Source organism: Panthera uncia (genome assembly GCF_023721935.1).
Source record: "Panthera uncia isolate 11264 chromosome A3 unlocalized genomic scaffold, Puncia_PCG_1.0 HiC_scaffold_11, whole genome shotgun sequence".
Lineage (NCBI taxonomy): Eukaryota > Metazoa > Chordata > Mammalia > Carnivora > Felidae > Panthera > Panthera uncia.
Genome location: NW_026057578.1, coordinates 729,831 through 741,417, shown reverse-complemented (window position 1 = coordinate 741,417; position 11,587 = coordinate 729,831). Strand labels below are relative to the sequence as shown.

The 11,587-nt window shown below is 65.0% G+C and overlaps 2 protein-coding genes across 4 annotated transcripts; one reads left to right on the top strand and one right to left on the bottom strand.

The window, feature by feature from the left end:
* Positions 1 to 938: 938 nt before the first annotated feature.
* Positions 939 to 2,507, top strand: PPDPF (pancreatic progenitor cell differentiation and proliferation factor). The gene is made up of 5 exons (XM_049650463.1): positions 939 to 1,082; positions 1,501 to 1,582; positions 1,751 to 1,828; positions 1,927 to 2,023; positions 2,101 to 2,507. Exons 2-5 carry the CDS (start codon positions 1,528 to 1,530, stop codon positions 2,213 to 2,215), a joined length of 345 nt encoding a protein of 114 aa, XP_049506420.1. The 5' UTR covers positions 939 to 1,082; positions 1,501 to 1,527; the 3' UTR covers positions 2,216 to 2,507.
* An 829-nt stretch (positions 2,508 to 3,336) lies between these two features.
* Positions 3,337 to 11,582, bottom strand: PTK6 (protein tyrosine kinase 6). Of its 3 annotated transcripts, XM_049650462.1 has the most exons (8): positions 11,202 to 11,514; positions 9,621 to 9,742; positions 9,147 to 9,307; positions 8,521 to 8,674; positions 7,304 to 7,465; positions 5,998 to 6,179; positions 4,603 to 4,756; positions 3,337 to 4,368 (listed from the first exon to the last, which is right to left on the bottom strand). In XM_049650462.1, exons 1-8 carry the CDS (start codon positions 11,429 to 11,431, stop codon positions 4,181 to 4,183), a joined length of 1,353 nt encoding a protein of 450 aa, XP_049506419.1. In that variant the 5' UTR covers positions 11,432 to 11,514; the 3' UTR covers positions 3,337 to 4,180. The 3 variants fall into 3 exon arrangements, with proteins under 3 accessions (XP_049506419.1, XP_049506416.1, XP_049506417.1); XM_049650459.1 differs by lacking the exon at positions 3,337 to 4,368 and having other exon boundaries at positions 4,665 to 6,179; positions 11,202 to 11,539; XM_049650460.1 differs by lacking the exons at positions 3,337 to 4,368; positions 7,304 to 7,465 and having other exon boundaries at positions 4,665 to 6,179; positions 11,202 to 11,582.
* Positions 11,583 to 11,587: the final 5 nt, after the last annotated feature.

Genomic DNA, 11,587 nt, shown 5'->3' with positions numbered 1-11,587 from the left:
ACATTCTGTGGTTGCCCCAAACAGGGGGCCTCTGTTTCCTGCTGGGGGAGACATCCCCAGATGGCAGTTCTTTACCTCCACTCATTCAAATGAGGCCCCCTCCCTGGCCCGCTGCCCTCCCACCCCCACCCTCCCCTGCAAGCTGTGCTCACAAGCAGGGGGATGCTGGCTGAAGCTGGAGGCCTGGGGTGTGGGTCCCAGAGCCACCAGAACTGGGACAGGGACACCCCGGAAGGGCCTCGTCCGCCACAGCCCAGCTGGAGGGCTCCAGGCACCACCCCGAGCCCACGGAGGCAGAGAAGGGAGCTGCTGGGGACCCACATCTGGTTGGAGGGCTGGGCACCAGAGGCCCCAGTCTGTCCTGGGTGACAGTGGGACTGGCTCTGTCCCCAGTGGAGAAGGCTGAAGGAGAAAGGCACTGCAGGGGCTGGGCCTGCGTGGCCACATCCAGCGCCCCCACCGCCTCTGAAGGGCTGGAGAGGTCGAGACAGGTTGGACCACCTGGGGTCCCGGGGTTTCAGGAAGGGTGGACAAGCCTTGCTCTGGGACAGGAGAGAGGGTCTCTTTAGGACAGGGGAGGTGGCGGGACAGGCACTGCTCCGGGACGGGGTAGGGAGGTCATTTAACCATCCCAATCCCAGGCCAGGCCGAGACGGGCTTCCCAGGTGGCCCCAGACTGGACCGACGCCGCAGGTCGGCACTTGCACCCTGGCCAGCCCGCGGGAGCCAGGCCACTAAGGGCGGGGCTCGGACGGACCCAGGGGCGGGCCCAATGGGACTGGAGCGGCCCGGGGCCGAGCTCGGGGCGGGGCCTCGCAGAGGCGGGGGTCGGGAGTGGGGGGTGTGTCTTGGACGAGCGGGGCGGGGCCAGTCTCGGGGCGGGGCCTCGCCTGGCCTCGCCCCCGTGACGCGAGCGCGGAGCCGCTATATAAGCGGGCGCGGCCGCGCGTGCGCACTCCGCGCGCGCTTCGGTCGTGGAGCGGCCTTAGGCGGTCTCGTCTGCAAATGGGCTCCGTGGCCTAGCGTCCCCGTCCCCGCCACCCGTGATCGCGCGCCGAGGCCCGCGAGGGGTCGCCGCCTAGGTGAGGACCCGGGCGGCGCGTGAGTGGGGTCGAGCGATCCGAAGGGGCGCCCCCGTGCGCCACGGCTGGCGGGACAGACAGACTGGCGGACGGAAGGCCGGACGGCCGGGGGCGCGGGCCGGGCTAGGGCCGGACGGGCCGGGCGGGCTGGGCAGGTGCCCGGAGCCCCGGGCCCGCGGCCCCGCGCACAAAGAGCCTTTGTTGCTCCCGCGCGGCCGGTTCGGGCCGGTTGGAGCCGCCCGCGCCCTGCGCGATGAAGGCGGCCGGGAGTTCCGGGCTCGGGCTCCGCCTCCGCTCGGGAAATAAACTCAGCGTGGCGGACTCCGGAGTCTGGGTGGGGGCGGGTACCCGAGTGGGGAACGCCCCTCCCGAGGGCCGGCGGGTGACCAGGGGGGCTCCCCGACCCCTGTGTGCGCAGGCTTCCACCGGCCATAGAAGCGACAGCATGGCAGCCATCCCCTCCAGCGGCTCGCTCGTGGCCACCCACGACTATTACCGGCGTAAGTCAGCGCCCTCGTCCTCTGCCCTACAGGTCCCGTCGGGGCGGGGGGTGGGCCGCTAGAAGCGCTGGCTCTGCCGCTGTGCTGCCAGCCAAGCCAGCTCTTGGCCTGGTGGACAGGGCAGGGGACTCGGGGCCCTGCAGAGCTGACCAGGCCTCTCTTCTCCAGGCCGCCTGGGTTCCACTTCCAGTAACAGCTCCTGCGGAAGTGCGGAGTATCCTGGGGAAGCCATCCCTCACCACCCCGGTGAGCGCAGGGCCACTCCCCTTCGGTGGGCGGCACTATGTGGAGGGATCCCACCAGGAGTAGGCAGGGGCACCACCACCCTACTTTGCCTGTCTCAGGTCTCCCCAAGGCTGACCCAGGTCACTGGTGGGCAAGCTTCTTTTTCGGGAAGTCCACTCTCCCGTTCATGGCTACAGTGTTGGAGTCCCCAGAGCGGTGAGTCCACATTCCTGGGGGCCAGCATGGGAGGTGGGGGCAGGTGGAACCCCCCCTGACCCCAAGCTCTCCCCCAGCTCGGAATCTCCCCAGGCGTCCAGCCGCTCCATCGCCTGCGACCTGGTTCTGGAAGCCGTGAGGAAGCAGCCTGGTGGCCAGCCTGGCAAAGCCAACGCCAGGCCCCAGTCCTGAGCGGCCCGTGCCAGGCTGCAGGAGGCGCTAGGCTCATCAGAGCCCGTCCCCTGCCCTCCCCCCCTCCCCTCTCTCCTCCCCTCCCCTCTTCCCCCCTCTCCTCCCCCCCCCCCCCCATAGACTAGGCGGGCTGCGGCAGAAGCACTTGGGTTCTTTTATATCAAAATAACAAAACACCAAAAAGGAAGTCGAGAGAACCCCTCTCTTTACTATCCAAGCCACACGCAAGCCTTCCCGACACCCTGTAACCGTGTGCCTTGCACCAAGTGGAAAATAAACCGAGCAGCCAGTAGCCCTGATGGTGTGTGTGACCATGTGCCCCCGGGGCCCGTGGGAGAAGCTGATGTTTCTCAACCTCACTTCCTGGCAGAGGTGGAGAGTTGGCCCTGTTCCCTGGGCCTTCCTGGGTTCCCACACTGGGGAGCCACCTCTTGGGTCTGGCCCAGGTTCACAGCGGCAAGCCACCACGGCGAGTGTGGAGCCTTGGCACCTGAGAAGGGGTGGGGGGCCTGGAAGAGCAGGCAGTTCAGAGGTTGGACGAGAAGCTCCGGGGCAGCCACTGGAGTCCTGGGCCTCTGCTTGTGGGTTTAGGGACCGTCAGCTGGAGGGACCTGGTGCCCCTGGAAGGACCTTGGCAAGGGCCCCTGCCCTTGACACCCTGGAGGGCAGTGAGGGGCCGGTACCAGAGCTGTCCCAACTGGTGTGCAGCTCATGGGGCCGGACTGTCTCCCGGAGCCTTCCTGTGAGGGTGTCGTCTCTTCTAGCCTGTTGCAGGACGCGCTCAGGGTAGGGTCCCCCAACTCTGGGGGCGGGGACCCAAAATTAAGACTGAGTCCTAAGTGGTATGGGGGCGTTCCCAAGGGACCTTCCCACCACTGGTGACCCGGCTCTGGACGAACTCCAGCCTTGGGAGGGTGTGGCTGTGTCATCCTCCGCCGGCCTCCATGGGCGGGTGTGATTGGTGGACTGTGTGTCCACACACCTTCAGTGGCCAGCAGGGATTGGCCCGGGTCTGTTGGGCAGGAGGGGGCAGCTTAGGGAGGGCGTGGATGGGGGCTTGGTATGAAGTTAGGGGCCCCACGGGCCACTGAGGGAGCCCAGCCTCCTCTTTGGCCACTCTGCCCCCACTCTGTGCTAGAAACGGCTCAGTCCAATCCAGGGCATCCCACGTAGCTGATGGCCCTCAAGGGCCTCTGTCCCGTCTGCCCTCATCGTGTCCGGGCAGGCTGCAGGGTCGGTGCAGTCTTACCCAGGCCCCCTGTGCTCCCAAAGCCAGTAGTCCGTGCTGAGGCCTGTAGGGGAGGCCTTCATTCCCACCTCACACGGACCCAGGGTGGGGGCAGGTGCCCAGTCTCCTGGCTACAGCGTCCAGATGAGGCCCTCAGGACTCCTGGTGGCGGCTGCTGATGGCCACGGCCCTGGGTAGCAGACCGCAGTGCCCCACCAGCAAATAGCCCGTTTTCACAGAGCACTGAGAAGGCCATGTCCCCCCATATCAGGAGCTGCACACAGGCCAGGTGACCCAGGGTGAGCCCGCCCAAAATCCAGGCCCCTCCTCATGCCCCACCTGGGGGAGCTGCGCCCTGGTCCTGACAGCTGATGGGCTTTGAGTCAGGACCAGGGACAGGTCCACTCCCTTTGGAAAGAAGAGTGGCCAGGCTCCTGGAGGGTTAGAGCTGGCTGTGGAGAGTCCCAGCGCTTTCCAGGAGCTGGTGTCTTTGAAGGAGCAGACAGGAGGAACGGGCAGCCTCAGCCCCCCGACTTCAAGGGGACTGCTTCCCCCGGCCCCGGGGCAGGGTGGGCCCCTGGCTGGAGGATCTCCGTCCCCCAAGCGTTCAGCCCGGTCCTGCGAACTTGTCCACAGCTTCGTCTGCCCGTACCCTTGATCCGAGGTCCAGGGCGGCACCCAGGCCCCCCTTCACAGGGCCTCGTGGCCTCAGAGGCAGCACCAGAAGGGTGTCCCTTTCACAGCGGGTTCTCGTACCTGCTGACACTGGAGAACTTCTCCCGCAGGGCTTTGAAGCAAGGTCTCTGCTCCGGGTCCCTGTTCCAGCACGACAGCATCAGCTTGTACGCAGCGGGTGGGCTCTCGGGGGGACAGGGCATTCGGTAGCCCGAGTCCACCCTCAGGAAGGCCTCGTGGTTGGACATGCCTGTGGCGGGCCGGTAGCAGGGGCTGCAGGGGCTGTCCCCTCACCACCGTCTTCCACCCTCCCGGGGGACCCCGGGCCGCTCTCCTGCGCTCTGCATCCCCTGCACCCTCCTGACGCCGTCTGGAGGCCGCCCCAGGGAGGCAGCCTGGCGCTCTGTGTGGTGCACGCCCCGAGTCCAGGTGGCGGCACCCTCCCACCCTGCCCACGGCTGGGGACGTTGTTGGGGGCCAGTACCTGCATAGGGCATCTGACCCCTGCTGAAAATCTCGTGGAGGAGAATCCCGAAGGACCAGACGTCCGACTTGATGGAGTAAAGCCCTCTTGACAGGGCCTCCGGGGCGGTCCACTTGTAGGGGATGTTGCGGCCGTGGGAAAGGTAGATGTCCTCCTGCGAGCGGAGACGTGCTGGGGCAGGCCACGGGGCAGCCTGCAGGCTCTGGCCCCGCAGCACGGACGCACGTGGGGACGCACGTGGGGAGCTGGGGTTCGCGGTGGGCCAGACTGGGCACTGATGATGGACGGTTGCCACTAGAGGGAGGTGGTGCTGGCACTGGGAGACAGGCAGGCCCTGGGCCACCAGATTCAGGGGCTGGGGGCGGGGGGTGCGCAGGAAGCACTGGGATACACGTGCCCCTCCCAGGTGGCATCCGTGTCCCAGAGGTCGGCCAGCGTGAGCACGAGCAGGGACAGTGCCTGCCACGCTGGAGGCTGCCGGTGTGTTCAAACCATGGGTTCATAGAGACAGCCCGGATGGGCTGGCCACCAAGTGAATGAGGGAAATGCCTTTCTAGAAGTACCCAGCCTCCAGTCAAGGACTACAGCATCAGGATATCAGCCCCTGAGTGGAGGGCCCTGGACTCTGGCCATCGGTGCCCCACCATGCCAGGGGAACTGAGGCAGAACCCACTCGCCCACCGACAGACCCCGCCCTGAGTGGAAGGCCCTGCCACAAGGGGGGTTTCTGGGAAGAGGGAGCCAGAGAGCCAGGCCCAACACTGAAGGAGCCGCAGGGGAGCACAGACTGAAGGGGTCAGGCAGTGGGAGCAAACAAATGAATTCTTGGCTCTCAGGAATTTGGAAACTTAGCTCCGAGGGGGCATGTGATGACCTTAAGGAGTCCCGTTAATTGTCAGAAATGTGTCTGTGTCTGTTTCTGTCTGGAGTCTCAGTGTGCACGTGTCGACCTGGGTCTAACCGTGGAAGGAGGGGACACCGGATGGGGCTGGGGAGGGGGCTCGTTACACCATTTTGTCCACGTTTGTCTTCAGAACCCTCCACGATAAAAGTGTCTTCTGTGGGGGGGACGTTTGCCCTAAGCTCACAAGCCACTCCCACCCTCTCCCCTCGCTGAGCGCTGAACGCAAGACACCATGAAAGAGTGAGCAGGTGCCCCACCCACCCAGGAGCGCCCCACGGGCCCCCCGTGTGGCTTCTCTCTCCTCCGGGGGTCCCCCTGCCCCTCCAGCTCTCAGTCCCCGGAGAGGCCTGCCCACCCCATGAAGGCTGCGCCCCGGGCCTCACCTGGGAGCTGCCGCTACTCCGGCGTCCCGCCCTGTGGCTGCTCAGCCGGCCTCCCTTGAACCCCAGCTCCATGCGCAGAGGGAGTCCTGCGTGCTCCCCGGGCCCTACCTTGATGAGCCTGGCTAGCCCAAAGTCCCCGACTTTGCAGATGTTGTTTTCCCCCACGAGGATGTTCCTGGCGGCCAGGTCCCGGTGGATGTAATTCTGCGATTCAAGGTAGCACATGCCCTCGGCCACCTGCGATGCGAGGTCCACCAGCTCCGAGACGGGCAGGGCTTTCTCGTCAGAGCCTGCAGAGGCCAGGGGAGGCCACGGTCAGAGGGGCAGGGGGCCACGTCCTCCCCTCCACCGGCCCTGTGTGCTGCTGGGACAGAGGGTGGCTGCCCGACTTGAACAGTGCACCTGTCATGGCCCTTCTGGAAGGCCAGATGTGGTCCCCGCGTGTGCCCTTTGCCCCACTCCCCGGTTCCCTTCCTGGGAATCCACACAGAAGTGTCAGTGCAGAGAAGCTCATCACAACGTTATTCACACGACTAAAAACCTCAGAAAGCTTCAACGAGAGGGGACTCGCTAAACAGGCACAGCTCGTGGGTGCGGTAGCGTGCCATCGGTGGGGCCGCCTTCTGGAGAAGGGCTCTTAGCAACGGCGCCCCAGCTAATTGGCAGTGGCCGCGTTCGCTTTGGGTGTTCGATGAGGTCCAGATGACGAGGTCTGTGAGTCCGCGCATGTTGAAGTGTGTGCGTGTCTGTGTGTGTGTGTAGCACATGAGGGCGTCTGTGTACATGCGTGTGCAAGCGTACGTGCCCATTCGGACACCAGAAGAAGGTCAGCACCTTCTAGAAAGAAAAGCCGTAAGAACCAGGCCGGCGTGTCCCCCAGGCTAAGAGGTGGGCCGGCCACGCCTGGCATTTGAACACAATGGTCTCAGTTAATGGTGAATGGAGGGCTGGCCTGTCTAGTCTTCTCTCACTTGACCTGCGGTAAATAGATAAACGGATGGTGCATTTACCACAGGATATTTTAAATCATTTCTTAAGCAGGTAAGGCTGTCAAGGAGCCCCCGGGCTGTCCCGTCCCTGGTACGGGCGCAATTTGGGTTTTCTCTTTCTTTTTTTATTAAAAATTTTTAAATGTTTATTCCTGAGAGAGACAGAGAGTTGAGCAGGGCAGGGGCAGAGAGAGAGAGGGAGACGCAGAATCCGAAGCAGACTCCAGGCTCCGAGCTGTCAGCACAAAGCCCGACGCGGGGCTCGAACCCACAAACCGCGAGATCGTGACCGGAGCCGAAGTCGGACGCTCAACCGACCGAGCCCACGTGGATTTCCTCTTTGTGCAAGTTTCCCATGCCCTCAAGCACATGGCACTTTTATCCCCAGGAAAGGAGCCCCGAGTGCGGCCCCGCGGCCAGCTCACCCCGCAGCAGCTCCAGCAGGGCTCCCCTTGGCATGAGCTCTGTGATGATGTACACGGGGTCCCCCACGGACACCACGGCATACAGCGGCAGAATGTGTTTGTGCCGAAGCTTCTTCATGGCCTGAATCTCCGCCTGGAAGGTGTGCTGGTGCGGGAGGTCATCTGCGGGGGCAGGCGGCCTCCGTGGGTGCGGCCCAGTCCCGGCCTCCTCCCGCCCGCCCACCCGCCCGCCGGCTCGCGGCAGCGGCTCGGGACGCGTGGGCGCCCTCCCCGGGGCGCCCCAGCACCGCACCACAGCGTCCACGTGAAGGCTGTGCCGAACCCACCACCTGCCGGCCACACACCGGGCTCCGCATTGATGCCCTGTCCCCAGCCTGATGTGGAGTGGCTCACCCCCCGGGTGTGTCCCCACGTGCCCCTGCCCCAATTCCTGAAGCGGGGGGTCCAAACCTCTAGTGGGTTCACAGGAGACTTTAGACGAACCCTTTCAGATGTCTAGTGATCTATTTATTTTAATAGCTTTCCATGTACGTTATGAATTTAAAATTGCCTGGGTGCCCGGGGGGCTCAGTCGGTTAAGTGTCCAACTCTTGATTTTGGCTCAGGCCATGATCTTAGGGTTCATGAGTTCGAGCCCCGCATCGGGCTCAGTGCCAACAGCATGGAGCCTGCTTGGGATTCTCTCTCTCTCTCTCTCTCTCTCTCTGCCCGTCCCCACTTGTGCTTGCTGTCTATATCTCTATCAAAATAAATAAAACTAAACTTAAAAAGAAAAGAATTTAAAATTCCCTTTTAAAACAAATGCCTTGAAGGATGCCTGGGTGGCTCGGTCGGTTAAGCGACTGACTTCGGCTCAGGTCAGGATCTCACAGTTCACGAGTTCGAGCCCCAAGTCGGGCTCTGTGCTGGGAGCCTGGAGCCTGCTTCCGATTCTGTGTCTCTCTCTCTCTGCCCCTCCCCTGCTCGCGCACACTCTCACTCTCTCTCTCAAAAATTAATATACATAAAAAATTTTTTTTCATAAAATAAACGCATTTTCGGTAAAAACATGCACATTGAAAGGAAGACGCCACGTGGACACTGTTGGAGACGACGCGTGCGATGCACATACGGCCGCAGGTGGCGCGGGGGATGCTGGGACGCTTGGCCACCCCGCCCGTCCCCAGGGCGCAAGGCCCGAAGTCCCTGCTGGGGCGCCTGGCCTGGGGCCCACTCACCTCGAGCAATCACCTTAATAGCCACTCGGACCTGGTCTTTCCAGAGCCCTTCAAAGACCTCCCCGAAGCAGCCGGACCCCAGCTTCCTGCAGAGTGTGAACTCCTCCCGTGGCATCTCCCAGTCGTCGCAGTGGGGCAGGGGCTTGGGCTCATGCTGGAGGGACAGGCAGGGTGCCGTGCCCATCACCCAGCCCACCCACTCTGACCCCAGGATGGGAGCCCCTGATCTATCCTCGGATTCAGGGCAACGCCCCAGGGCCCAGCACGCAGCCAGGCTTTCCCAGGAACTGCCCTCGTGACCCCAGCCATGTGCTGCAGACACCCTCACCTGCCCACTCTAGGCCGGTGACATCCACCTGAGTGCCAGTCCCACGGAGCTCTTGGCCCCAGGCTCCCACTGCCCCAGAGAGACTCGGGACTGGCAGGAGCACAGGCCTCTCCCTGGCCCAGGGGCAAGGGTGACCCAGCAAAGGAAGGCACGGCCCTGCCCCCACGCCCCGCTCTGTGGGAACACGGCTGGAGACGGCCAGAGTCCCCGGGGCCAGGTGTCCCCGTGCCCCCTCCACCCACGTCAGGAGAGAGGGAGGCGGGCGACGAGTGGGGGCAGCAGGTGCAGGCGACCCTACCTTCCAGCAGGGCACGGTGAGCCGCAGGCCGTGGGACAGGCTCTGGGCTTTGTGGTGGTCCACGAGCTCGGACAGGCCGGGGAAGGACACGGCCTCGCTGAGGTGCAGCCGGCCAGCACGCCTCCAGATCCTGTAGTGTCGCACGACCTGGTCGTCACGCACTGGGGTGCGGGGAGGGTGGGCTGAGGCAGGGACGCGCGTTGACACGCGCCCACCATCACGGTCCCCTCTCGAGAAGCGCTCGCGGGCCCCGCGTCCCGCCCCCGGCACGCCCAGCGGCGATGGGAGAAAACCCAGACCCAGGACCGCTGGGACGAGCCGCCCCGGACGGCCGAGTGTCCGCCCGCCGGAGGGAGGTCCTGGCTGTGGCAGACAGAGAGGCATAGGCCAGCGGGGCTGGGTTTGGGGGCAAGCAGCCCCAGGGTCAACTGCACGGGGGACACAGAGCGGGGAGAAGGGCCGGGGAGGCCGTACCTGAGAGAACATAGTCGGCGCCCGGCTTTTCGCTGACCCTGACCAGGAAGGCCCCGGCTGTGTTGCCCTCTGCCCGCAGCCTGTGCAGCGCTTCGGAGCGGGAGATGCGGCCAAAAAACCAGCTGCAGGGCAGGTTGCGGCGGGGGGGGGGGGGGGGGCAGTCCTGAGCCCACACTGACCTTCGTCCCCTGCCCTCTCTGCCCCCGCTTCCTCCCACCTGCCCATGCTGAATCCCAGCCCCCAGATGGCCCGTCCGGACACCAAGGAAAGGCCTGCCCGGGGAGTCCCCTGTCTGTGGGCTCAGAGCCACTCCTGTCCCAGAGACGTGCCATCCTGTCCCGTGAGAGGGACCACGTTGTTCCGTGACCCTGGCCGCAGACGCTCTGCTGTAGGACTGTGGGGCCTGGGTCGGCGTCTGAGCGGCAAGGCTCTGCACGTGCGCCCTCACACACGGGTACCCACACTCACGCCTGCTCATACACACTGGTGCCCAGGCACGGGCGAGCCCCGGACTCTGGGCTGCAGGGTGGGGTCTGCAGAATTACCCAGGTGACTTCTGCTGCCGGCTGCTCAGCCCTCAGCTCCCCCTTTTCCTGCAGGGGTCCCTGGAACAGGAAGCCCCCGCGGGGGGCCTCGTGAGGGCCACGCCCCACCCTGAGCCTGGCCGAGGTAGCACCTCTGGAGTCTCTCTCATTGGCTCACCCCTGCAACCACCCTGCTTCCTTCCTGCTTTACAAATGCACTAGGTTCTCAGGACCTCGGGGCCTTAGCACCAATCACGCCCACCTCTGCACGATCCCCGTGGCCGGACCCTGCCTTCTGAAGCTGTGCGGTTTACGACCCTGTTGCTCGGCCCTCTTCAGCAGGAGGAAACCCCCACGCCCGTTCACCGTGCGACAGCACCGGCTCGCAGCAGCTCCTGGGGCCTCTCACGCTGGACCGTCCTGGCCCAGAGCTCGGGGGGCTGTGCGGACGCCCACTCCAGGCTGCCCTTGTGGCCCAAGTTTCCTGGGCAGCCCCTTGGGACCAACCACCACCTCCAGGAGCCTCCCTGCCGGTGATGCGAAAGCCCGTGGCCCACGCCCAGACCCGGCATGTCGCAATTACCTTCCTGCTCCCTCTAACTAGGTCATGCATCTGGTTTGGGTTGTTTGGAAGGTGAGCGAAGCTTTGCTCCCCAAAAGGCTCAGTCCCTGCCTCGGACGCCTACGCAGACCACATCCCTGTCGGCTGGCCCGGAAGCCCACCGTGGACCCTTCTGTCCTGTTTGGGTCCTGGCACCTCCAAGTGACCGTGGGGGAGCCCAGGGAAGGGGCCGCCTGCCTCTGTGGCTCTGTATCCCCAGAGGTCGCACAGAGAAAGCCTCGTCAGCTCTCCCGGGACAGCGTGGTGGGGTCTGGCCCCGACTAGGGACCATAGGGAGATGGCGTCCCATGTCCCCCATCCTCACCGGCCTCCCCAGAGGCCGCAGCAGTGCAGAGCTCTGTCCTGAGGGCTGCCCTGCCCTGAGCTCCCGAGGGGCCACAGGGCCCAGAGTGGGGGGGCCTTGGGGTGACCCACGAGGGCCATGGGGACACTCACGGTTCAGACTCCACCGTCTCCTTCTCGGCCAGGTAGCTGTGGGGCACGTAGCCCTCAGCTAGGGCCCTGCCTGCCTCGTCCAGCTGCACAGCCCAGCACCACTCCTCCCCCTTCCTGGCCACGTGGAGCAGGTCCCCGGCCCGGAAGCTCAGCTCTTTGTCCGTCCGGGCCTCGAAGTCCCACAGGCCCACGTACCGGGGGCCCGGGTGAGGCTGGTCCCGGGACACCATGGCGGGTGCAGCGGCTGGACTGGCTTCCTGGCCTCAACACCTGTCACCGGGCTGGTGGCGGCACCACCTGTGGCTAGGAACGGCGGGTGGGGCCCGCCCTGACAGGCCACTTCCACCCGGCCGAGAAGCCAGCCCACTTCCTGGTGCCGAGGCGGC

What these genes read in the sequence shown, in the direction of transcription:
- PPDPF (XM_049650463.1), top strand. Translation starts at nt 1,528, where the DNA reads ATGGCAGCCATCCCCTCCAGCGGCTCGCTCGTGGCCACCCACGACTAT. An exon ending in CACCCACGACTATTACCGGC is followed by an intron (nt 1,583 to 1,750) that starts GTAAGTCAGCGC and finishes TCTCTTCTCCAG; the next exon opens with GCCGCCTGGGTTCCACTTCC. An exon ending in GTGTTGGAGTCCCCAGAGCG is followed by an intron (nt 2,024 to 2,100) that starts GTGAGTCCACAT and finishes GCTCTCCCCCAG; the next exon opens with CTCGGAATCTCCCCAGGCGT.
- PTK6 (XM_049650459.1), bottom strand. Translation starts at nt 11,431, where the DNA reads ATGGTGTCCCGGGACCAGCCTCACCCGGGCCCCCGGTACGTGGGCCTG. An exon ending in CGCCGACTATGTTCTCTCAG is followed by an intron (nt 9,308 to 9,620) that starts GTACGGCCTCCC and finishes CCCGCACCCCAG; the next exon opens with TGCGTGACGACCAGGTCGTG. An exon ending in TATTAAGGTGATTGCTCGAG is followed by an intron (nt 7,466 to 8,520) that starts GTGAGTGGGCCC and finishes CTGCCCCCGCAG; the next exon opens with ATGACCTCCCGCACCAGCAC.